Source organism: Saccostrea cucullata, unplaced genomic scaffold (assembly GCF_032062105.1).
Source record: "Saccostrea cucullata isolate Sc308-1 unplaced genomic scaffold, CSIRO_AGI_Scuc_v1 ctg497, whole genome shotgun sequence".
Taxonomy (NCBI): Eukaryota; Metazoa; Mollusca; class Bivalvia; order Ostreida; family Ostreidae; genus Saccostrea; species Saccostrea cuccullata.
In genome coordinates, this window is record NW_026927325.1 from 1 (window position 1) to 26,928 (window position 26,928).

Sequence of the window (26,928 nt, forward strand, 5' to 3'; positions counted from 1 at the left end):
CGAAAAATATCATGAAATAAATCAAAATAATTTCCCCGTCATAATTTCTATACCTTGAAAAATAAGTATTCATTTACGAGAAACTTGATATTGTTCCACTATATAGAAAACAAGATCCCGGCCTTGAACCGTGCGCGAGACGATCAGTTTGCTTTCATGTTTCATGTGCATGAATCATTAATTTACATGTATTTAAAAAAAGTCTCTTTGTAGTTTTTTTGATAACCGTCACCTAATTTAAACAATGCATGTCAAATCGAGGCAGCTTTTGTAACGTAACTATTTCTGGTTTTTCTAATACCCTCTACCGGTGAGATGCAATCTCGTCCTTGGGTAACAGTCATTCACAAGGGAGATAACGCATCATTAGCGTGGGTTTGATTTCTAATCGTTCTCATCACTTCCAACATCTTACGCTTAATTTTCGCTAATCTACATACCTTACAGACTATTGTTTTTCATTATAATTCACCAGACTTCGACAACATCAAAACAACATAATCTTGAATATTAAGTCCTGTTATAAATAAACTTTGTACCTGGGTAAAGGCCTTTCTTCACTTGGGCTTCAAAGAGAGGGCAGAAAATTGAGAAAGTAATTCAAGAAGCGAGGGGATCTCTAAGAACTTTCAAGATGATTTTCATGATGGAATGGAAAAACATGACTATATTTGTTTTGACCATTTTCACATTAATGATAGGGAATCTTCTTGGATTAGAGAATAACATTGACGATGTATCGGGAAAGAAAGAAACCAAACAGATGAAAAGATCTCTGAATGTAAGTATTCTTTTACAACTTAGGAGACAATGGGATTTCACATCAACAACTCAATGAAGTCCAGGGCATTCAGTCTAGATTTCAGCGCAATTTAAAAAAAAACAACCTTAAAATGTCGGAGAAAATTTTTAAAATCTGAAAATTTCTGGGTAAAATTAAAACAAAATCTTAAAATATATTTTGCTTGAGGATATGTAGATACATATGATCTACATTTATTATTATGAATTAAAAATACTTTTCATTGTTTATATTTTTTATTGCAACTTTTACTTAGATTAAACTTAAATATTTTCTAGAACTTAATATTTCTCAAACTGTTTCAATTGATTCTTCACAAGAAAAACCTAGTGAATTTAACTAGTGTGTTTCGCGTTGGTCGTGATTAGTAAACTTTCAGTTTACTGGTTAAGATAGTGAGTTGTGGAGCGGGGGTCGTATAGATACTTAGATACCTAGTGAAAGTTACTCATCAACTCTAAATTTACTAATCTTATCTAGTAAATATACCAATATCTGGTAAAACTACTATTAAGGTAGTGATTGTATGGACAGTGAATCTACTAGTTTTCTTCGTGACATTAAATAGTTATTTTTTTTTTACAGTGTTTGTTTTATTTTAGATGTCGTTTATAAAGTTCCACTATAAAGATATTAATATTAAAAAACTTTCTTGCCTAGAAAAAATATTTACTCTTTAAATTTACATTTAGTCTAAGATATTGAATATAAAATCAAATCGTTTATAATTTTCAATTATTGAGTTTCAAATTGATTAATATTTTTAAGCATTGTTTAGAAATTCAACTCAGTGGGAAAAGCATCAGATTGCAAGAATTCACAAAAACTCAACTTAATAATAGAAACATTTAGAGTATTTTCAAAGTACTGTATGCTTTGAGTGACCATAAATTTTATTTCAGAAAATAAGATTTAAATAGATGAAAAAATGTATCATTTAAAAAATTAGTAATGAAAAACATTAGCGTAACAAAAATGGTTAACCAAGAGATCTGTCAAGTACATGTACATGTATAGTTCATTAAGGAAAAATAATTCAAAAAAATATTTAGAAATCAGGAATATACGAGTATATCTAAAAGATTTATATTCACGTATATAAAACATATTATAATATTCAACCACCATGCAAAGAATTGCCAAGTTTCTTTATGTTTTAGGAATCTATTTTTATATCATTTCTTCTTAAACTTTAAACGGTGCACACATTGCTGTAAAAAATCTTCCATAATTCCGACTGGACCTTATTTCTATCCAACCTCTTTAAAGTCACTGGAAAATAAAATAGACATGCCCAATCACAATTCATCAGGTATGTATTATCAGGGGAACAGCATCCCTAACTGTTTTCCAAACAAAAGACAATTTTTTTACTATAATGTAGTATAAAATATATGGATAGGCATTATTTTCTTGTGAAAAAATTGAAAACTTAACCCCCCTCCTTTCGCTTGTCAAAGATTTTTCAGGCAAAGTCAATAATTAGAGTGTTTCCCAGGGTCTCCTCTCCCCATCCTCTTTCAAAATTAATATGCAACATACCCGAACCATAGAAAAGCCTTTATGTATTCATCCTTTTTTAAAAAAAATGTTTTCTTTTTCATATACAGGACTTGGCGGGATTTGATATGAATGCTTTTGCCCGGTACTTTCCTCGGGCGTATATTCCAAGCACACCGGCTCCCGAGGACGTTAATTGTTACATGGAGGTGGAAACAGTATGTATTCTTACATCAAACTTCCTCATAAAAACTTTTTTTTCTTAGTATCAGCATCTTCAAATAATGTATGATAAGTTGTCAAACCCATGTTAAAATTTGTTCATTTGCTTGAAAACTAGAAAAAAAGTTGCAGGTGGAGAAAGAAAAAGGTCAAGAGGCCTTTACTATTTTAAAGAAATTCAAGACTACAAGCTTTATTGCAAAACTTAGAGAAAAACTAAAAAAAAATTCAGGAATATACATAAGCAATTTATACTTTTGACCTTGACCTTTGAGTGTTTAATGCTAGGGGGAGTTTGAAATATCGCACGAAAACGAAAGTGTTACGCATAGGCAGACTTTTTGACTTTAACCCTCAAATCATTAACCTTTGCACCTCAAAATCAACAGTAGCTATTTGGAGTGGTGCTTAAACATTTCATTGAAAAAAAGTTCTATGGCTTCGTGAAATCACCCAGAGACGAAAGTTTTTCACGCACAGACAATGAGACTTTAGAGATAATGAATTTATGACCTTGACCTTTGACCTCAACAATTAGGCAATACCATTGCAAAAGCTCAAAGGCTTCTCGAGACATCACCCCGAAAACAAAACTTCCACACAGACAGTTATACAGACTGACGAACTGATGGACCCAAATTAATTAATATCCCCATCTTTTAGTGACAGCAGAGGACACAAAAGTCTTGCTTTGTATTTTGTTTTACTAACAAAGAAGGACTAACATATGATGTGATTTTATTTTCAGACAAAAGTTGTCGGTGGAAGATGTGTTAATATGGGACGATCCCCTATCAGAGCCTGCCAATCAGGGATTCACTCAGAAATTTACCACCCAGATTGTATGGGAACCACTACACAGGAGTCTAGGAGCTCGAGCCCGACACAAAGCACATAAGGGCTCACACGAAAAAAATGAATGATATTTTTAAAACAATTTTCCTTTACCATTGAATTCAAGCACAGTGTATAGTATTTCTTTGTACTTCGTTGTATCTCTTTTCTTAGCGCATTGTATATCAATTTGTATGTAAAAAAAACAAAAAAACCATTTACTAAGATACAAATTCCAATATCACCTGAAAACATATTTTACGTACCATAAGACATTCTGCTGGTATCGAATTATGTTGCATTATAAATGGTACTTGCACTTACAATTTAAGTCAGCAGGAAATTCTAAAGATGTTATTTAGAGTACATGTAATAAAAAGAAAAACACCAAAAAGATAAGAGAGAAGATTTTTTATTTCGTGAGTTTGAACTTGAAATCAGCAAGTTCCTGTTAGACCCAGAGCCACCGGTTTGTGACTGGTTAATGTCTTTCCATATGCACAGAACGTGTACCTGAAAGGATTTTTATGATGCTCTCCATTAAAAACACATCAAATATTAATGGCTTCACCATAGATTCAATGATGAAATGAATGCGCATGAAATACTATATTTACAAGTCTTTGAAAATAGAGACTGTGCATTCATGCTACTTACACTTTCTGTTCTTCTGCACTTAAAATTGACATGCCCATCAACTGCCAGTCGTTAGGATATGCCCAGCCCGTGAGTAAATTGGAGGTTTTGTCGTACTCAAGGGCAATGTTTGTCAAGGAGCCGATATCCTTGGGAACTTTTATAAACTTTGAGATGATATGTCCCTTTGTGTGTACCTCATTGTCCCTGAATTTTTGATTTTGGAACGGTAACATTTAAGATCATACAGTAACAATATAAAATTTGTTTTCAGTGTAACATTCTTAGTCCATTTAGTACATTGTACTTCATTGGAAGATTCTATATGCTTACGTCATCAGCGGGATGTTTGCACTTCTGCCTTTGGTTCCTTGCAATACAATGGTTATTACACCATCCATGTTGTTTCGTCCAGTAATGTTAATTTGATAATGGAACTCTAAAAACAATACTTTTTGCAATACATTTGTACTACCTTATTCATTATAAATTTTCATGCTAATTTTCTTCCCTTCTCAAAAGTTACTAGTAATCTACCTACCGCAGAATGGGCTTGCAGCTGTGGTATCCAGATAAAAAGATCCCCTAGCGGAGAAGTTCTTTGAGTTATATCCCATCTCAGAACATCCGGTTCCGGTACAAGTTAAGCAGTGGCCAGCTGCGTACTCAGAGCCGCTGGTACACGGGTATGCGGTGTAGGGACACTGACTGGTGACCGAGTCTGTATACAGGACGTATGATCTCTCGTGGCTACAGGCAACAGCTCCTTCTGCCGCTAAAACAGTTTTTAACGGTTTTTCATTTTTTAACGAAATAATGGAATTTGACCAGTTTACCTCTTTTAAGACAAAAACAAATCAAAGAGATTTGCTTGGTGCCTAACTTATTTTGTTCCAGGCAAATAAAAGAATAGTTAGGAATGATTATAGATTTAAAAAAGAAGATAATGTTAAAGAGGCATTCTTTTTATTCCTTCTTATCCATTTTTCAGACTCTCTTACTGCTTTCGCCATCTTCTTCAAAGGGAAGATTTGTCATTCATGATCAATACAAATTAGATATTTTCTTGATACCTAAAGTATCTAACTGCGTGACTGCCGTCCATACAGTGTGTGATAGTTTTCCTATGAAATCTGAATCACACCCGGGCTGGTTAGAGCCTCCGTTTGGATAGAAATCTACGTGACCCATTTGTTGCATAACGCCGAATCCTAATTGCAAAATACTGGAGCCATCGGTATGAATGACGTCAACAAATGCCGCGTCACTCGGGTCAAGTCTCACTCGTACATCGGTACCTTGGAAGTATGGGTCGGCTGGGTCTAAACCTGTATATAAATAATGCTAAAAATGATGACAAATTAAAAATGCATTAAATGTATATGTTAACTTAATTCAAATGTCCCATTTTGTGCTGATGAGCAAACATGACGTTACCAAATATACAAGTACCAAGTATTCTATGATCAAAAGTGACAAAACAAAATCGCATTCGATCAGCATGTATTGTGTTGATAAAATTGACGGAGTTGCGATAAGATTGAAGTTTGAACGCCGTACAAACGAAAATCAAAATTGAAACAAGCATCATGGAATACACTTAAAACGATATTTTATAATTTTACCTTGAAAACAATAAATGTGACTATAATTCACTTATTAATTTTGGACTTTCATAGTGTACTAACACGGAAGGTTGTACAAACACGCGTTGTACAATTTTTCAGCACAACCGTCCGTGTTATAACACGATGAACGACCAAAGTTTACAGTTCAAATGCTTAATGGAAATGTTTTCCTTCATGTTGTAAAAGGTACCATTCCATAATCGTTATTTTAAAAACTTTTTTTTTCGCAATTTTAATAGCTAAAGGATGCACTGAATTGTCCCTTGAACAAGCTCATTTTCCGAATTTTAGGTCAAATGAAAGTGACAGAAATTGAGGTTTTCCTTTCTTTTTTGAAAATAATCGTGGTTCTTACATATACGATTTCTTAAAGATAAAAAATATTGATCCATTTGGACCATGAACAAACATAATAATCGAGTTATCCACCTTAACATATAATGAAAAAAAAATGCACAACTATAAAACATAAAAGTAAGCATTTATTAGTATTTGCTTTAAAATGCAGTACAATCAATGCAAAATATAATTTTATATGCATTACTCTGCCCTCTTTGGAGTATACGGATCTCTCTGCCTAGAGATCTCGTAGCTCCCCAAAACGTCCGCTTTGTGGATAGAATTTTTAACTCTTCCTGTGACAAGTCTTCGTTCTGGCCTCTAAACAGTGGATTGAGACAATTCAATAATGTGTAAGGTATCTTTTAGGGTCAGAATTTGTTCAAATTCTCACCGGATTTTAAGTAAAAAATCACTCAATCTGGTGATTGCAAAAAAAAAAATTCAATTTATTTATTACAATTTCAGCTACGCTGCTTTGCTCAAGCGCCCTCTTTGCTCAATGGCCCTTACGTCCCCTTCGAGAATTTTTTCACTCATATAGAGACGTCACCAAAAACTAGTGAAGGGCTTCAATTTGAAATTAGACTTTTCCACGGCACCCAAGGCCATTGAATATCGAGGGTCTTTATTGTTACAACACCAACCGTGTAAAGGGGCCTCAGATTTAAAGGACCCGCAACTGTCACTTCACAAGTGTCGAGCGCTTGGCGGACATCTTTCCAAGCCAAGGGGTTTCGGTCCGCTTCACATTCCTCTTTGTGGAGAGCAAAGCGGACCGAAACATGGCTTGCGAAGATGTTGACGAAAGAACACTTGCTAATGCTACCTATTTTTATCGACTTATATGGAGGTCAGTGCTTCGAACACACGACCTTCCAATCAGAGATTCGAACACACGACCTTCCAATCACATAATATTTTAGCTTTTACTAAATTTTCTTGTCCGCAAAATTATAAAAATAATCGCCTAATATTCTTATCTGAAAAAAAAAATAAATGCATATGTATTTACACTGTGAGTTGTAAACATTTGCATAATGTTTCATAACCAAATTAGGGCCCGTGAAATCAATTGGAAGAGCACAGAAATCTTCATTAAAATTCAAACGGATATCAATGTAATCACTATTTAAATTCAATGTTAAAACGCAAAACGTAAAATACGCGAATAAAACATTTTGCGTTGTTTCGTTTTGCGTTACATAACAATTTGCGTTATCAATTTAAAAGAGCGCGAACATAAAATTTTCAGCAGTTTTAATATTTTGTATTGTAAATCTTTTACACCTCTCTTTTGAGACCAAATAATTTTTAATCAAATTAAAAATATATTAGAAATTCTAATTTACATGTTTATAAAATGATGCCATTGGCCTTGAACTGACCATGTTCACAATCCAGTCACGTGTTTAACATTGTTTAATGTCTCGATAAATAATTGATATTTTTGATATGGATATAAGCTAAACATAGAATAAACATGTTTGTTTTCGTTACTTGAAGAGAAATAGATTTTAATTGGTATTCTAGACCCTGCCAATTAATTTCAATACAGACAGTACTCAACCGTAAATATAGGAATGCGGCTACGAAATGATTAACTTCAGATTAAGTAAATAGAGGGTATAGGCTTCTGAGAAGGGTGGTTTGTTTATTTCTAAGTGACCGTGGGTACACCTTATCCCGAGTCTCAAATATTGACATGAACTCGGAAAGACCTATGCTTGTTTAGCAGTTGCTCCATCTTTTACTTCGTGGGCGCATTGTATTATGCTAGGAGAATGGAATCTCCAGGGACGCTTGGTGTCACGAGCTGTCATTTCAAATAGCGGATTCTTACAAAGTTTGTTTATTTTACATGAACGTGAGATTTCTTCAGGAAAAAACCCCCGGTAATTTCACGTTTCTCAAATTTCTTGGCCATTACCCTGAAAATGACAATAACATGCATTGATCTAAAAATATACTTGGCAAAATTTTAATGTTTGCTAAAACTTTTTTAACTATAACGTCCCGAATATTATTATCCGTATATTTTAAAATACTAAATTGCTGTAATGTGGTACTTATGATTATAAACGCAATTGTTACTATGTCTTGCTAAAAAAAAAAGAGGCTCGTCAACTAAGTTCTTCTCTTGACAAATTTGCTTTTACAAATCAAAAGCACCGTGCCAGTTTGCACTATGTCTGTATCTTAATCTATAAAATAGAGTAAAACATAAAAGAACACTATCCTCTAAAGAAAATGAGACCTTGATACAGATTAATATAAGTTGGTGATTTTCAGCTGGATTAAACAGACGACACTGTCACGATTCTGATCTCATTTATTTCTCCCTCTGAGTTCATTTTCTTTCGTTTTAATCGAAGTTTTGTGTATTTCATCAAAGGGTTAAAAGAGACTTCAAACGCATTATACAACATGACGTGTAGACCCGATTCCACAGAAATCATGATTAATGCTCTTCATTTCCTGCTACCCCACTTCCTTTTTCAAAAATGTTCTTTATATACGGCAAATGTACCGAAAAGTACAGCGTTTTTGAAATATTTTTGAGCAATTTGCGTTTGTTTTATGTCTTTGGTTTCTGTCTCATGTTATTGAGAATTTCCTACAAAAAATTCAATTCTTTCCCGGGGTATGTTCTGAAAATCGGCCCTAGGACACGTTTCTTTTGTTTTAATGATGTCTCTAAATGCCTTTATTACGGAGGAATCTTTTGTTGCAGCAATTGTTATTGATGTTTGATGATTTACGTTGGTCGACAACAAATAACGACCAAGTGTGTAGAAGCCACTGCAAATTAAAGAGGGCGAGCAGATAAGCTTTTATTTCAATTAAAGGCACTTCAAACTAGGTACCTGTGAATTTAAAATTTCTAATTTTGTTACAAAATTTAGAAAGCTAGCTGACAATGTAATTGTCAAGGTTGTATGTACAAGATTCATGTAACTTGTTTGTGTGAACAAATTTCATGTATATAAAGGTTGACAGTGTGTCTCTTTGTCTGTGTGACACAAAATTGGAGCAACCTAAGGTTGTCTGTATGTTTCTTCATTTTATAGAGTTAAGTAGAAAGAATCCAGTGTTTGAATAAGATGGACTGTGGATTAAGGTAATTCAAAATGTTTAGGTTATATCTCGAGAATTTCATTATTTTGATGTTATATTTTAAGGATGACATTTACTGAGCAATGAAAAATTGAAATGACTTCTTGGTCTAAATGTCGTGAATATATATTTAATGTCTAGCTGAGGAGCACAATACGTATTTTCTTCTCATATTTTTATATACATATATTCATATTACATAAGTTCTGCTTCATAAGAATGGAAAACGGGTCTGCTAATTCAGGAGCACAATTACTGCCCATCCACATTCCAACTTTTTTTTGGAAAGAAAACATAAAGTTGTCATTACGAACTCTATACATGTAGCATCCCGTCAGAGAACTTGTGTGTAGAACCATGATAGGGATTTTTAAAGTAATTTTGTTGATGATTAAATTTGATATAGAATCAAGGTCATATCTCAAAATTAAGTAGAAGTCAAATTGCAAGTTGCAAATTACAAAATGCCCAAATGTAAAATTAAAATCTTAAATAGATGGGAGATAAATCTTTATCATTATGGTACATTAAAAAAATGAAACTATGGTTTTTGAATCTTTGGCTAGAAACAATTTCTGCTCGAATGGTATACACGAAACTTTCAGTATTACTCTATGTTAGAGAAAAATAGCTCGGAAGAAAATGTGGCATTGCGATATCAAGGAATGCCTGATTTTTTTAAATTTGTAATGGACATCTAATTTAATACATTATCATTCATATTTGTTTCAAAGTTTGAGTAAAACCAAACGCAATGATAATTCCCTCTCTTTTGGTCTGTCACTTGAAAAAAGATTCTATAAGTAGGCAGAGCAATTTTTTTTAATTAAAATGTAGAGTAGCAAACCGATGGTGTAATTCGTGCTTAGAATTATTTTCTGCCAGACAAATATTTTATACCATATATTTTTTCCAACCCACTACATGTACTTTACTGCTGGATTCGAAAACCTAAAAAGGAGGCGCATTAGATAAGCTTTTCTTTGACGATAATAAATAAGCAGAGGTAAGCAATATAGATGTGTACTTCAAATCCAAGATTATTCTAATTTAGGAACGGTATAACGCTGCAATTGTCATTATTACAATGTATTATACGTCTAATTTATACTAGTAATTTACCACTGACACTCTTGATTACCGTCTCTTGTCTCTATGTTTAGGTGGATACTAATAATTCTCTACAAATTATTAAGATTGACTTATCTTCGTCACTTTAGAAAGTGAGCTTTTCCCTGATTCGAAATTGGCATCGGTAAATTAAAACAGTTAAAAAGTTTATATTCAGGGTTTAAGAATGATTCCTGTTTTCCTCTATCAGGACTTTTTTCCCCAGCCTTCGCCTTGTGAAAAAGTCCTAGGGAACTGAAATCCTGCAAAAACAGTCAATGGTTTACTTTAACTGTATACATGTATTATTATCCTGAAGTAGTGCAACATTCAGCAGTTAATGTACTTTAACCCAACAAAAATTTAAGATTCGGAATGAAGTGGTCGACTTCTTAGAATGAACACAATGCAATTAAGAAACTGTTAACATCAGTTCTCTGTTTCTCGCCAATTCCCCGTCGTTTGTTATGTTTGAACATATGCTTGAATGTACTGTTACATTCATGTATAGGGAATCCATACTATTGCCCGGAACAGGAAATGTCTAGCCTGTCATCTTCACTGTATATAATAATGTAAATTAGGATAATTAATAATATTTCATGGACGAAACTGTTGCAAATGCCACGTCAAAGGCATCATTAAGCAATATACGTTTCCCAATTACTTTAACATCAATGAATTCAAGTCAATTACAATTTATATTTTTCGTAATCGTTTATGAGGGAAAACATAATTTTATTAATTTAGTCATCTTTTATTTTTTTATGTCACAACGGAATAGAAATGTGTCAGATCACCCTATTTCATGAATTTTTTCAATCTTAAGGACATACACAAGGTACCTTACCTACTGATATTTTTTTTCAAGATATTCTAAGTTTAAACTTACAATATCATTAGATGTTCTTAGACAAAAAATCAGCATGTGTTACCAGGTGTCTTGAAAAGATATCAAATCATGAAATTTTTTTGCATTATTTAAAGAACAAGAGGCCCATGGGCCTTATAGGTCAACAAAAACTTTAGTGATTGAATTTCCATGTTTTAAGCCAGATGCTATAGCATTTACAATTTTGATCATTTATACACTTAGCAGTTGCTTAGTTTGGTTACTTAAACACAGAGTAGGGGAACAAAAAAAGCATTTCAACAAATCAGTAATATTCAGCAATAATCAGTAGTGCCGCTACCACACATGAACCCTTGACGCTTAGGCCTAGATCCACACTTTGCACAATTTTTGAAAAGGCATCCTTGTTTTTCAAAAATATTTGATTAATACCAAGGAGCAGATTTCAAACAATTCATTCATTTTCAGAATGTACAACTACCCTGGGGCCTTGAAATTCACAATTCTTGAAGATTAGGGCCCTTGTTCATAACCATATAGGTAGTTCATCTGCTTAATACCCAGAAGCAGAGAAGAAAATATTCAAAGATTTAATGTTTTTTCACTATACATGTATAATCAAAAGAGCGCCGCCCTAACACAAGAACCCCTGACCCTGGGCCCATAAAATTCACAATTTTGGTAGAGGCACTCTTGCTCATCATAACTATGTACTTAGTTAGTTTATATAAAACCTATGAGCAGAGAAGAAGATTTTCAAAGAATTCATGTATTTTCAGTATATAATCAATAGAGCCCTGTCCTAACACCAGAACCCCTGACCCTGGGGCCATAAAATTCACAATTTTGGTAGAGGCACTCTTGCTCATTATAACTGTATACTTAGTTAGTTTATTTAATACCTAGAAGCAGAGAAGAAGATTGTCAAAGAATCTTTGTATATATATAAGCCCCGCCCTAACACCAGTTTCCCATAAAATTCACAATTTTTAACATCAATGAATTCAAGTTTATTCAATTACAATTTATATTTTTCAGTATATAATCGTTTATGACCCTGGGGCCATAAAAACAATAATTTTATTAATTTAGTTTATTTAATACCTAGAAGCAGAGAAGAAGATCTTTTATTTTTATTTATGTCACAACTGGGGCCATAAAATTCACAATTTTGGTAGAGGCATGTGCTCATCATAACTATGTACTTAGTTAGTTTATTTAATCATCAAAGAATTCATGTATTTTCACTATATAATCTAGAGCCCCGCCCTAACAAGGACATACACAAGGTACCATCATAACTATGTACTTAGTTAGTTTTTTTACCCAGGAGCAGAGAAGAAGATTTTTAAAGAAATAATGCATTTTCACTATATACTTATTTAGCCCCGCCCTAACACCAAATGACCCCAGGGCCATGAATTTCACAATTTTGGTAGAGGACTCTATGCTGATTACAATCATACCAATAGTTTGATGCTTGATGTCCAGGAGTAAAAAAAGATTTTTAAAGAGCACATGTGTTACCAGGTGTCAATTTTTGTTCCCCTTTACCTATAAATGCTATATGCCAAATTTGGTTGATATCAAATTATGAAAATTTTTTGCATTATTTAAAGAAAAATGTACAAATATTACAAAACATAAATTCCAGATATTTTTTTATCAAAATTTGTTTCAGAAGAGGTGTACAAATCCATATATAGACATTAAAAGTATTGCACACAGGTCCTTCTTTTAGTGGAACTCTTCAACTCCAGGGAAGAGCCCAATAAAGTTCAAACTACGTTGCGTATGACCTTAAGTGAGTTGATGAATTGTTTGATTGTGTTCGAAGACGTATGCTTGAAGGTGTAAGATAATTATGTACAGCTAAAAAATAATGGTGTTAAAGCCCCTTGATTTCCAACCGAAAAGACAAATTTTGAAGTACCTGTAATTTGTCCCAGTGTTTTTAAACGTTCCCCTGTGTATCCTGCGATATGGGCACCCAAACTATGTCCTATGATGTGAAAGTCAGCGAGCGACGGACCCACGGCCGACAACTCCTGAATCAGTTTAGCTGTGTAGGCACCAACCACTCGGGTGTTAGCTGTGGCTTGTGCGTATGGGATGCCTGCGCCATGGCCCCAGTCCACGATAATAACATTCAGATCTTCCTGAAAATAAATATTTTTGTACTTTATAATTGCTTGGAAATAAATTCAGATGAGCCAGATTTATCTATTTAAAATAAAAAGTAATGCAAAAACGATGTAATCATACTCAGTTAACAAAGAAAATCATGTGCAATTTCATGTGCCAAGGAATTCATTTGCTGTTGCTGTGAACATTACTCTGTAATTATTTTCTTAAAGGTTCGTCATGATGACTTAGTGCAGATTAATGCCGATGACTCAGCGTATTTCCATACATGTATACTGAAATACACGCACAGGTATTGCGTTAAGCACAAGCATTGTGTTTAATGAAACTCTACATGAGTAATCATTTTGCAGCTTTAATTATGACACCATCCACAATAATGTTTTTAAAAAAATGGCATCACTGCATATTTTGGTGTTTCAAGGTAGAGTTCTAAATAGTGCTCTTAAAGCAATATAAGTGCATTTGAAACTGTTCAGCTCAAAAGTTAAGTAAAGAACAACAATATCAACCTTCTTTAATAAAGCTGTTGCCAAATTGAGGAGCCATTGTCGATGGCCATGGTGAGTGAATCCGTGGATGAGGATTTTAGTTTTCCGGGATCCGGAATAATGAGTGCTTTCCAGACCACCTCCTACTTGTAGTTGTTCCTCGTTGGAAGTGGAGGGATTTTCTCTGAAAATTGTTAATATCCGCACATTTGCATATTTGCAAATTTTATCAAGTATATTGAATCATCAATGGTATTCGAGAGATATGTACATGAATTACTACAAATGATACAATACATAAAAAAATTTCAAACGTTGAAAGAAAATGAACATAAAGAAGGGGGACGAGATTAATTCTTTACGACTTTTTACCTTGTATGAAGGTAAAACTTAATCTGTTGTTCCGTTGGACTTTTAGGTAGTAAATCAACTGGTCGCTCTACACTTCTGAATGGGGGCGCGGTGCTAAAACACCCCAAATCTCCAAAGCATACCTGTTTGTCCAAACTGTTCAGACTGTCTAATATGAAACCTAAAGAAAAAAAAGATTGATGTATATTGAAATTGCTTTATTTATTCAATACATTGAAATTAAAGAGAGGGTCGATGAAAATGGTTTCCTTTTTTTCCACAGTGACCATTGATATGTTTTGTTTTACTGATTTTCTACAAGTACATGTAGTATGTTTTAGAGGTTGTAACATTGAGTTTTCTAAATGATACATCAGACTAGTTTTTCTGGATTAATTTAAATGTGGGTTTTCTAAATCATACATCAGGGTGGTTTTCTGGATGATATGTAACAGTGGGTTTTCTGAATGATACATCAGAGTAGGTTTTCTGAATGATACATCAGAGTAGGTTTTCTAAATTATACATCAGAGCGAGTTTTCTGGATGTTACTCAGTATGTAACAGTGGGTTTTCTAGAAGAAAAATATGAGTGGATTTTCTGGAGTGGGTTTTCTGAATGATACATCAGAGTGGGTTTTCTGAATGATACATCAGAGTGGGTTTTCTGGAGTGGGTTTTCTGAATGATACATCAGAGTGGGTTTTCTAATTAACATGACAGAATGGGTTTTCTGGGTGATATACACTGTATGAGTGGATTTTCTAAATAATACACCAAAGTGCGTTTTCTGAATGATACGTCAGAATTAGGATTTTTTTATGGATGATATATGAGTGGGTTTTCAGAATGATGCATCAAAGATTAGATTTTTAGATTACATAAAAGAATGGGTTTTCTGAATTTCTGAATGCTTTCTGGATTATCCTAAGAGTGGTTTTTCTCAGTGATACATTAGAATGGGTTTTCTGAATGACACGTCAATGTAAATTTTCTGGATGATACAGCGCAGTGTGTTTTTTTTTTTGAATGATACATCATAGTGGATTTACTGAATGATATAGACATAGGCGTCGGAAGCAAATTAAAAGTGGTCTGGCTAATTGAAAGTGAGTGTGGGGCTAAACTAACGAAAAAAAGTGAGCCCCATTCTTCAATGCTTATATTATGTCTATTTTTTTTTTAAAGTGGGGGAGGCTAAGCCCCCCCCCCACCCCCCCACCCCCGATTCCGATACCTATGACAGAGTTGATTTTCTGAGTCATACGTATATTTTTCAGTAATGTCAGAGCATTTGCTTCATCAACAACAACCTTGTTTCTTACTTAAAGTTTTTTTTAATTGTTCGTATCAATAATTTATTGAATATAAACATTGCATAGTGTTATTTCTCATGTAATTTTCTCAAAGCAATCAATAACACAGTGATCTGAAATATTAACTCATTCATTAATACTCCTCCATGATAGCCTGTTATTAGGCAAATCACGATTTTAACAGCTATTGGACGATTAAGTCTTCTCTGCTTGATGATGAACGGAAAATAATATTTACATAAGATACAACTGAACAGATGTTAAAAGCCTTTTTGTCAGGATTTTTATCAGAATAACGTAATATCTACGACGTTTTTGTATTATTATTAAAACCGCATCAAATTCACAACACAGCGCATTGATAATTGAAAATTCCTAAGACTTGCTAATGCATTGTGTTCAGTAGAAAATCGAAGCAGGATAATTGTTTTTAATTAAGCCAATCCATAGAATACATTATGATCTAATAGACCAGATTTTCCCTTTTTGTCAATGAAATTTTTTTTATCATTTTGAATTTGAAACAGAAGAAAATTTTATGTAAAATGTCAAAATAATGTATGCAAAAACAGCTGTGTACAAAATGCATACGTACATGTACCAACTGTGCATTTTGGGGGGATGGGTGGGTGGGGGTGGTGAGTGAAAGGATGGGGTTAGGGATGTCATAAGTTCAAATGATGGACGTGGTTGCCGAGGAAAAGGCATGCAATATTTTTTTTTTCTATGGAGACATAGTTTTATTTTGTTAAAGGGTTTTTGCTGTTACTGTTAATTTTCTGCTTCAATAAAAAAACGACAGTGGTACATGTACCATATTTTACATTACTTTCTAATTTGGTTTTATTAACCATTGATTAAAATTACAAAACCAAGATATAAATCGATGCATTTTATCACCAGCGTGCCAATAAATTTCACTCATAAAGATGATCGAAAAAATCATTTTGGCTAACTGAGCTGTTTCCAAAGAGGATAACAAACATATGTATGAAACAATGGTCAGCGCATTAACAGTGCATATACAATCTATCAAATGTTAGAGACAGAAACGTGATAGGTTTTTATTGATCCTTTTATTTAATCACGTATACACGTAGGTATAGGCGAAGGTCGCACAGTATTCAATTTCATACATTTGTTACATATATATCATAGGCGCTCCCCATGTAATTCTGTAAATGACGTATGATAAGTATATATAGGTCTACCCCTCTATACTATAAAATATTGCAAATTGTATTTGTAGCATTGAAATAAAATACAAACTTTTATCCAGCACCAGTTGCTTTCTCTTGCATTACATCACATTTTTCGAGGGTCGGAAATATTTAGTGGGGAAAGTACATAGGCGCTTGGTTTCAGGATGGTGTATGTTGTGTATTATGTGTTTTTTGGTTCGTCTGAATACCCTCATTAAATAAAAATGAAAACTCGCTGAAATTAGCACGTTTTAAAAATGTCATATTCCTCGGAGTTTTTTTTTTCTCTCTGGGGTACATTTTTTTGTTTCTGTACACAAGCCCCTGTGATACTCTTTGAGAAAATAAAAAAATATTAAAAGATACTGATTTTTCTAACTGATTTATTTTCTCTACACAAGTCCGTATGAGCTAGACAGGCACGTAGCAACAAGGGGGGGGGGGTTGCCCGCCCCAACATTTTTACCCACCGTACCTTTACTGTTGAAAATGTGCATTGAAAGGTAGGTTGCCCCCCCACACACACACACACTTATTACCATAGTATTGCGATATGAAGGAAAATGTACTATTTTATGGGAAAAAAATGAAAGTGAAAGGAAGTTGGCTTTGAAAAAAATTGGCCACTACCCCCCCCCCCCCCCCCCCCCCCCCCCCCCCCGAAATAGGATTTTCGTGTTTGAGCGTTTTTTTTTTCGGCTCGTCAACTTTTACAGGTAAGTGAAAAAAAAATGTAGCAGCCCCCCCCCCCCTCACTTTCAAAAACGATGCTACATGTACGTGCCTATGAGAGTATATATACTGTACAACATTTTTAAAACGTGCTAATTTCAGCGAGTTTTCAGGGTATTCAGACAAACCAAAAAACACATAATACACAACATACACCATCCTGAAACCAAGCGCCTATGTACTTTCCCCACTAAATATTGTCAAACTTCCGAAAGTTATTTTCGTACGAGTTGTTGAAAATGAAAATTCCGGCCGAGATCAGCTAAGTGTGACGGTGTAATAGAGAAATGTTTGAAAACAAGAGAAAGCAACGGAATGGTGCTGGATAAAAGTTTGCAAATATTTTATTTCAATAAATTACAGTACCCGATGCTGATAACCAAGTATACCCCAGAAACCCTTAAAGTCAGTCAGAGGTCCCAGGCGAAATCCACAATGGCGCCCAGTTGCAGGCCTTGGATATTTTATAGTTATAGAGGGGTAGACCTATATATACTTATCATACGTCATTTACAGAATTACATGGGGAGCGCCTATGATATATATCAGGTGCTTGCAAAGTATGTGTAATTGAATACAAATTGCAGGCGCATTAATGAATTTTTGAGGGTAATTTTTTATAATGCTTTATTTTTGTGACTTATGACCACGCAAAAAATGTATTCAATTAGTTTGACTATCATCGCCACAAACTACATATTAAATTTTGTTTGTCGTCATTTGATGATAAGTAATGAGTTATTTACGTGAAAATAATTAAAATAAAACTTTTTATTACATTTCTTTCTACGTCTTTTTAAGGTAGTAATTTGAATTTCCAAATTTTAAAGATTAATTTGCTTCCTAATTCCATTGCATTCAGCTTCCTTAAATTAGGTAAAATATTTGTATTATAGACTCGTAAAATTTTATTTATTTTGGGGAGGTCGACAAAGCAATCCGTGCATTCTTGGATTATTTTTTGATGATATAATGTAGGGACTTGATAACATGCACTCTGATATTGTTTTTTTTTTCATTCAAAATCACGTTAGAAATTAGTAACAACCACTTACATTCCTAGCAAATCCGATTTCAGCACACGTGCAAAATTTCAAAGTTTTTAAAGAAAAGAAGTTAAATTGAAATTTCTGTTTCAACCAATCAAAGCGAAGAACACGAACATGGAGATATGTTTTTGCTATTTTTACCAGCCATTTTGACTAGTCTATTTCCATATCTTTATACTCTAAATCCAATGTATTTCATCAAAAAATTAAAAGTTACGGCTATATCAAGTATATCAGTCATTTCACTCGTTGCACAAGCAAACACGTGCACGTTTGTACTCGCAAAATGATCTACATAGCATCCATATTAACCTTTAAAAGGGTTTACATGTATAACACCCTGTTCAGTACTAGTAGTTTTCGTGAATACTCGCGGGCAAAAAGGTATCGAAGTAGAAATGAATAAAACAAAGTAAAATCAGCGTTCCTAAACACCGTTTGGAGAACATTTAAAAAAAAAATCAGATGGACGCACTGAACCGCAATTCGCTAATTGGTAAATGCGGTACAGAAAATATTTTCATTCTTTACTAAAAATCGATGCACCCGTAGAGATTTACATTTATCTACCAAAAATATAAATGTAAATGTTGCCCAACATTTACCAGATAATCAAACAATAAAAAAGATGTACACGACTTTTTGCTAAATATTAATGACCACTAACTCTCGATCAAAATATTTGCAAAAGATCATCGAGTTCAATTCATGCATAATTGACAACCACTTTCATCAACTTCGAATAAAAAATGCAGATATCTTCTGAGAGGAAATGAAATAACCATTGTCATCTTTGTCCACGAAAACAGAGGAGAAATTAATTAGTATAAAACAAAAGGGTGAGATGTTGTATGCACCACTAAAGAAAAAAAGATTAATTAAATCTGACAACCAAAAAAATCTAAAAATCAGAGAAAAAAAACGAAGAAAGAATATAAAGTTGTTTAAAGAGTGACGTCATTGCAAAAAATGCACATCTTGATGTTCATTTCAGTCTTCGGAGGTGAAGATTTGATAAATCATCCCGTCTGGCTTGTGCAGTTCCTGTCAATTGTCACACAACTCTAGTGACGTCAGCCATGTCAACAATTTCCACAGTATTAGTACATTTAATGGCTCCGAATCGTGCCTCATTCGATAAACCATTGTTACATCGTAATTTACTGCATCTTGCAAAGGAAGTTGTCTAAACACAAACAGCTTTGCTATGGATTTGATAGTGTCCGCAATTATCTCGACGCCTTTTCATGCCACTTGAAGTTTTAACCTGAAAAATGGTTAACCCAGCTTTCTTTCGGCTAAAAATTGAATAAAACTGCCTCGTAATGTGTTTTTTTTTTAATTTTCATCATCAAGACTGAAATTTTTGAGCATTCCCATAAGACTTACATCTTGGCTTAAAGAAACATTTTTTTATAAAATTATACAAACTTTTAAAATGCATGATTAATTTAGAAACATAAACCAATCCCATGATCAGTAAATAAATATATGCCATAGAATAAGAAGTGAATTTGCTTGAGCACATAATATACATAGTACGATTTAGATTTTTAAAAACAACTTTTAAAAAATTGAATGTATAATGAAGGGCACAGCCTTATCCAACCCTATCCCACTCAAAAGTGATAAGTATATACACGTAATGAATAGTTTCCAAGCTCATAATATAATATAAGTCCATTCAGACAATGCATTTCCGGAACAGGGCACATATGACCCATAAAACATCAGAGTTTGGATCAGGTGCTTTGAAGGAGTAAGCCTCCCTGCCGACCGGTCACACCCACTGTGTGCTTCTTGTGAAGACATTCAGTGTGTAAATACTGGCCTAGCAATTAGTATGAAAAAAACATGTTGTCACTATGTAGATTATTTGCAGATGACAATTCCCTACAGAATTCTTCGTCAAATGTTGCCAGTATAGAATATAACATTAACCACGATCTAAATATTTTAGACGAATGGTCCACTCTTAAAAAAGTTTTACTTAGTAGTCATTTTTTACTTGAAATAACAAAGGTAAGTAATAGATAATTACTAAGCATTTACTTAAAATTTTAAATCAATTACTGAAATATATGTCAATTACTAAATTCAAATGTTTTACTTGATTTTTGTATTTTAAAGAATTGTTTTACTTACACACTAAAAAGTTTTACTTAGTAATTTATATTTACTTAAATTTGTGTATGTAAGTAATAACATTACTTGGTCTTTACTTACATTTTACCACTATTTACTATATAGCTTATATTTTTTTGCCCCCGTAAACGAAGTTTCGGGGGTATATAGTTTTTGTAGTGTCCGTCTGTCTGTCTCTCTGTTTGTCCGCACAAACTTTAACCTTGCCCATATCTTTTGATTTAGCGGAGCTATGACTTGCATATTTCACATGTCTATTCCTTTTGACAAGACCTTTCTTTGAGTATCACCAATTTGACCTTTTGACCTTGACGTTGGAGTTTGACCCACTTTTACAAATTCCAAACTTTATCTTTAACAGTAAATACCAGGACATTAATACGTCACATATATATTCTTTGTTGAAAGACCTTTCATGGGATACCAACAACCATGACCATTTGACATTGACTTTGGAGATTTCAATCTATGTGAAAAAACTTTAACCTTAGCCATTACTTTTGAACGATAAGGGATAGGGCTTTCACACTTACAAATATGTAATTCCTGTGAGAAGACCATTAATTGGATACCAAGAACTTTGACCCTTTGACATCGACCTTGGAGTTTGACCCACTTTTAAAAAGCAAACCTTGACTTTAACTTTAAAAGGGTTAGGGTTAGTGCATTCATACTTTACATATTTCATTCTTGTGACAAGACCTTTCTTTGGGTACCACCAAATCTGACCCTTTGTGAATTGTCCTTGACCTTGGAGTTTGATCTACATTTCAAAATTGGTAACCTTGACATAACTTCTGAAGGGTTGGGGCTAGTGCTTTCATATTTCAGATATGTATTTTTTTTTGTGGCAGGACCTTTCATTAGATACCACTAACATTGACCATTTGACCTTGACCTTTGAGATATCAAGAAATACCAATATATTGAATTTGCATATAAGAAAAGTTTAACCTTTGCTATGTTGCCATAAGGGGGGGGGGATCAGTGTTTCACAAACACATCTTGTTTAAATTGTATTTAATTGATTTACTTAAAACAATAATTTATTTACTGAATCAAGGAGAATTTAAAGCAGTTGTAATACAAATAATTACTTAAAAATGGTAGTCTAATAACTATCAGGATTGAATTCTTGAAATGTAATATATAATTTTGGCTTCCATTTTAATTGTCTGTGAGAAGGAGTTATCTTTCTTCTAAATATTCCTTCATATGAAAAAAAAGTCATACTAATTAAAGTGTTGTATTAAGTATTTGAAACTTTGAACCATTTCTAAAATGGTCCTTAAAAAGATACAACTTTTTCAATTTATAAGGCTTTTAATACTGGGATTAAATGTTTTATTGTTAAATATAATAAAACAATTACAAAGAAATTGGCAAAACAAATAGAAAGTATTGTTACCATTCCATGTAGATCTCATCTAATTGATTACTCAGAAAGCTCAGTTAGGAAACTGTGATTAGTCTTACATTTTATACTTTCATAGTTACATGTATCTCCTTCATCAGAGGGTTGATACCTTGCAGTTTTTCTAGTAAATAATGCCGATTTTAGTAAATATGATAAGTATTTCATTTACTTAGTATTCTCTTAAGTAATAATATTCTAGATTTTAATTAATTTCAGAATTACATTTACTTAGTAATAATTCATAAAATCTAGTAAATAGAAAGCATATTATCTCTAAATTAAGTAATAATAATTTACTAAAAATGAGTAGTTCATTTACTAAGTAATATAATTCCTATTACGTATTGATACTTAGTAAATCGTTTTATAAGTAAATGAATTCATCCTTATTACTAATTATGTTTACAATTACTAACCATGATAGTCATTTACTTGCTATTCTGACTAAATGGATTACTAATAATTACTAGTTTTTCTTAATCTAATATCTTATTTTAAAAACAACAAGTAAAACTTTTTTTAGAGTGTCTAAAAAATGGTTACTCAAATTCAACCCTTTAAAAACTAAAGCTGTTTTCTTTACACTAAAAAAGATTTTGACCTTCCTAAAATTTAATTTCAACAATGTCAGAATTTGAATATTCACATAAGTATCTTGGTTTACTTTTTTCTTTAAGATTTAAGCTGGTCTGTATACATAGATAACGTTGAAAGTACTGTCTATAAAAAGCTTGGTCTTTTGAAAAAGCTCAAATTCACTCTTGGACGAAACACTCTTTTAAAAATTTATACAACTTTTGTCAGGCCCCATCTCGAATATGCCTATGTTGTCTGGGACGGCTGTACAGTTTACGATATAGAAAAACTAGAGAAAGTCCAGCTAGCTGCAGCAAGAACCATCACTGGTCTCCCGATTTTTATTTCTAGAGAAATTCTCTATTCAGAGACAGGATTGGAACCCCTAATTACAAGAAGAAGAACAGCTAAATTAACCACTATGTTTAAAGTACACAACAATGTTGTACCCGATTATCTTAAACAAATATTTCCAAAAACTCGCGGAATTGAATCTACATATAATACAAGAAACACAGAAGATTACTCTATTCCCAAATGTAGACTTGAAACTTTTAAAAAATCTTTTGTACCCTCTGCAATTAATTCCTGGAATTCCCTTTCTAAAGACGTGAGAGACACAACCTCTATTAGTAAATTTAAAACAAGAATATGTTCACATCCCTCAAAGCCACCTTCGTATTTTTCATATGGGAAACGCTATTTAAATATAATTCACACAAAATTAAGGCACAGTAGTGTACTTAATAATGATCTTTATCGAAGAAATATAATTGACTCTCCTAACTGTTCATGTGGACAAATTGAAGATGTATACCATTTCTTTTTTGTATGTAAAAAATATGAGCGGCCAAGAAATTGCCTCTTAAACAATATTTTACAATATAATCACTTGGCAATAGTCAACTCCCATCTCTTATTATTTGGTAATGATTCATTGTCAGTTGATGTGAATAACAAAATATTTCACTGTGTCCAAAGGTTCATTCGTGATTCAGGTAGATTTTGATCCGTTTTTCTTCTTCTGTTTCTTTGTCATTTAATCATATCTATACAACTTTCTTTGTTTATGATGCGATAATTTTACTTGTGACCATGTTTATTATTTATTATCATTATTGTCATATATATATTTTTTTTCCCAAATAACTGTTATAATTGTAATCATTTACATGTATCATTATAGATCTACTTATTGTAAGAACTCTGAATCTTTAGTAAGTGTCTTAACTTGAAATATTTTGTATTAACTTGAAATATTTTGTATTTATCTTGTATATGTATAACTTTACACCTTAAATTGTTATTTTGGCAATCACTAATTTAATTATTGTATATATTACAGGGAGAGGTTTTTTAAGTTGCAAGAACTTGTTACCAATCCCATTGTATAAATTATACAATAAAATATGTTCAAAACAATGAAAAAAAAACGTTCACCAGCATTTGACTTAATGATATTGTATTTGCTGATAAGGTCATCGACCATACAACTTGCAAAATGATTACTTTAAACCGCACTGTTCATACTCGTGTTTCATCAATTTGTTCGTCAAAAATGTTGTCTTTTTATGTTCCAGGTTAGAAATCCCATGTCAGACCTCAGGGTTCTCAAGTTATTTAGATGTAAAAGATTGACATTGACAGGTTCTGCAAATCTGGTGGCATGCACCCAACCTCTTCACAATCTCTCCATGATCAAAATTTATGTCAAAAGGTTCTCAAGTTCTGGTCTAGGCGTGTTTTTCATTATTTGAGCTTGAACAAAGAAATAGGTTGTCAAATATTCTCATGGATCTTGTATTCATGACATCCTTCTATGTTTCAAGTTTTAATGTCAAAGGGTCCGCAGATTATGGACTAGAGTCTACTTTAGATCTCAAAATTTGATCTTCAAATTATCAGTAGGTTAAGATCAAACCTTATGAAGGCAAGCACCTCTCCATCATACCACATCTCTATTTTTCATTTTTTTGGTCTTTTTGGTCAAGGGATTCTTGTTCTTTGTTTGTCTTGGTCTATTTTTCCTAACTTGGAATTAAACCAAGAAAAAAGTTTTTAAAAGGTGTTCTGCGTCTTGTCTAAATGCACATCAAAATTATGATTTATGATATACTCTCTCTAATTTCTAAGATTCAAATAATATTATCAAAAGATTCTCAGGCTATAACATGAACTAATTGCTGTTAATGATTGACCATGACTTTATAAGTCAAGATTTAAAAAAAAAAAATGAAGGGTGTAGAAAAATGACTCAAAAATATGTCTTTCATTTGAAGGGGAAAAAATGTTAATCAACAAATCGAATGCCGAACTGAAGGTTTTTGTATTAGAAAGTAAATCCCTCTTCATAAGAAAAATAACAGCTCAGCCAACAAGGGTAACACGGATCTTTCCCATTGGAATTTCAACAGTTTTTGAAGACCTGGTCTCTAAAGAATGCATAGATATGTTTAAAGCCATATATGGCGTAACTGGTCAAAAAATATATTTTTGAAAAATACAAAATATAGAAATATAGTTGATACATTTAAATTAAAGCTTTTCATACAATTGTGAACACGGAGAACACCTCGTTTTATCTAATAATACGATTTTATCTTCTCTGTAATGTGTTATTTAAATCTTTTGTTCCAAATTAAATTGCGATATCTTTATAACGCAATTGATTTAGATTTTGTAATTTACGGAAAAGTTCTATCTTTATATAAAGTAATGATACAAATAATAAGTTCTTATAATTTTAGTCCAATAATTTTCATTGTAAATACGCCATATATGGCTTTAATGAGGAACTCAAGCATTGTTTTAATATAAATATCAGAGTACCTGTCTTCAGTATCAGTATTGTTATTAAAAGCAACTTTGTAAAACACCAAGCAGAAGGTGTTTCTAAAAAAAAGTTCCATTACCCGGTATCTTTGAAAAAAAAAGAGTTACAAAACCTAAGCATCCAATATAGGGAAATACCCTTTTTACCTATTAAGGTCATTGTTTATCAAGGTTGTCGAGTAAAATGATCAGACAATGTGACAAATAATCACCTTGTGCAAAAAGAATTAATAATAACATCAAAGTAGGTTTATTGCTTCTCTGAGAGATACTATATGTATCAGGATGTAACAGACAGAAACAGTGGGAATAAAGCATGAACGGTCTAGTGAAGTACGATTATAACTGATCAGCACCAGACGAATAAAAGTGCAACCATCGGAAATCAATTTGTTACAATAATGTTCATGTCAACAATAAAATGTATCCCGTTGATGTTGTGCAGTCTCTCCTGTGACATTTTAACCAGGAAGCGGATAGAGAATCATTAGTATTCATGTCACCAGATTTCCGGAATTTTTAATTATCTAGGTTTCCCTCAGTAGTTTGTGATGCAAGAAGATTCCCACAAAAATTAAGGAAAGAGATTTTATGAAATTTAGTAATTGCATGTATGAAGAGGCTCAAGAGACGATCATTCAACGATTTATTGCAGTATCTGCTTATTTCAATTGAGAATAATCACGGAAGTAATTGTCGGTATGCGTGCATGTATGGTTGATAGATTCAACTTAAAATACCAAGACAATTCCTCAAGAACATGGTTCATTAGGGCAAAGTGATGATCAAATTAATTTATGTTACTGTTATTGTCTTTATTGTCACGATAAAATTCGTTATTAACTATTCGAGTGATGGGAAATCTTGCTTAAAAGTATAAGGCACTCTTTAGTTGACCATACAGGTAAGAGACCTTAAAAGGTTGTTCAACCTTACATGTTGTTCAAGGAGAAACTTTCACGGAATCACTTTTATTAATTTGTTGAAGAGTCACAAGATATGTATTAATATGAAAAATCAATGAAAGGTTATGAAAAAATAAGCAACCAACCTGTTGCCAAATGAACGAGAAGGAGAAAAAGCAATGTCCTCATAATGCACGGATCTTCCCTACACAACGACGTGATCTGTAAAGACTTATAAGATAAGAAGTTCTCTGTAAGTAACCAAGTTAAGGTGAAAGATCTTCTTATCATTTTTGTTGGAAAATACCAGAAAATTCATCGAGTGCATGCAAGAAAATTTTACATGAGACTTGTCTCTGAAAATTTGATTTTTCTTTTCGGTTAAATTTGTAAAATATATGATTTTCGCTACCGCTTGCATAGAACTAACCCAACCAATAGGTTTTCCTGGAAAGCGAAGACCAACTTTTCTGATTAAAAGAGAAAAAGTTCTCCCTTTTTTCTCTGGTTATTTTACGACAGTTTTCTCAAGTGACAGTTAAAGAATATCTATTTGGTAAATACTAATTTATCGAATGGCATTTGCAATTTTTAACTTCTGTCAATGTTCCCATTCAAGACCTTGTACGTCTGTCATTTCTTATCCGCAATCTTCTAAAAAAGGAAATCGATATCCATATTTGATAACTCTTTTGTCAGATTCTTAAAGTGTGGAAGCCAGGTTTTT

The 26,928-nt window shown here is 32.9% G+C and overlaps 2 protein-coding genes across 2 annotated transcripts; one reads left to right on the plus strand and one right to left on the minus strand.

The window, feature by feature from the left end:
• The first annotated feature begins 541 nt into the window (after window positions 1–541).
• Window positions 542–3,761, plus strand: LOC134274073 (uncharacterized). Its single transcript, XM_062756315.1, has 3 exons — window positions 542–781; window positions 2,413–2,520; window positions 3,273–3,761. The coding sequence occupies exons 1-3, from the start codon at window positions 635–637 to the stop codon at window positions 3,420–3,422; spliced, it is 405 nt and encodes a 134-aa protein (XP_062612299.1). The 5' UTR covers window positions 542–634; the 3' UTR covers window positions 3,423–3,761.
• On the minus strand, window positions 3,755–26,451 carry LOC134274072 (pancreatic triacylglycerol lipase-like). Its single transcript, XM_062756314.1, has 9 exons — window positions 26,348–26,451; window positions 14,050–14,209; window positions 13,699–13,861; window positions 12,975–13,200; window positions 5,068–5,322; window positions 4,536–4,769; window positions 4,328–4,433; window positions 4,016–4,201; window positions 3,755–3,871 (listed from the first exon to the last, which is right to left on the minus strand). The coding sequence occupies exons 1-9, from the start codon at window positions 26,388–26,390 to the stop codon at window positions 3,796–3,798; spliced, it is 1,449 nt and encodes a 482-aa protein (XP_062612298.1). The 5' UTR covers window positions 26,391–26,451; the 3' UTR covers window positions 3,755–3,795.
• Between the last annotated feature and the right edge of the window lie 477 nt (window positions 26,452–26,928).

Excerpts from the sequence above, each read along its gene's own strand:
- LOC134274073 (XM_062756315.1), top strand. The coding sequence starts at position 635 with ATGATTTTCATGATGGAATGGAAAAACATGACTATATTTGTTTTGACC. Across the intron at positions 782-2,412 it reads AGATGAAAAGATCTCTGAAT|GACTTGGCGGGATTTGATAT; the intron begins GTAAGTATTCTT and ends TTTCATATACAG. Across the intron at positions 2,521-3,272 it reads GTTACATGGAGGTGGAAACA|ACAAAAGTTGTCGGTGGAAG; the intron begins GTATGTATTCTT and ends TTTTATTTTCAG.
- LOC134274072 (XM_062756314.1), bottom strand. The coding sequence starts at position 26,390 with ATGAGGACATTGCTTTTTCTCCTTCTCGTTCATTTGGCAACAG. Across the intron at positions 13,862-14,049 it reads AAGTTTTACCTTCATACAAG|AGAAAATCCCTCCACTTCCA; the intron begins GTAAAAAGTCGT and ends AACAATTTTCAG. Across the intron at positions 4,434-4,535 it reads AGCTGCAAGCCCATTCTGCG|AGTTCCATTATCAAATTAAC; the intron begins GTAGGTAGATTA and ends TATTGTTTTTAG.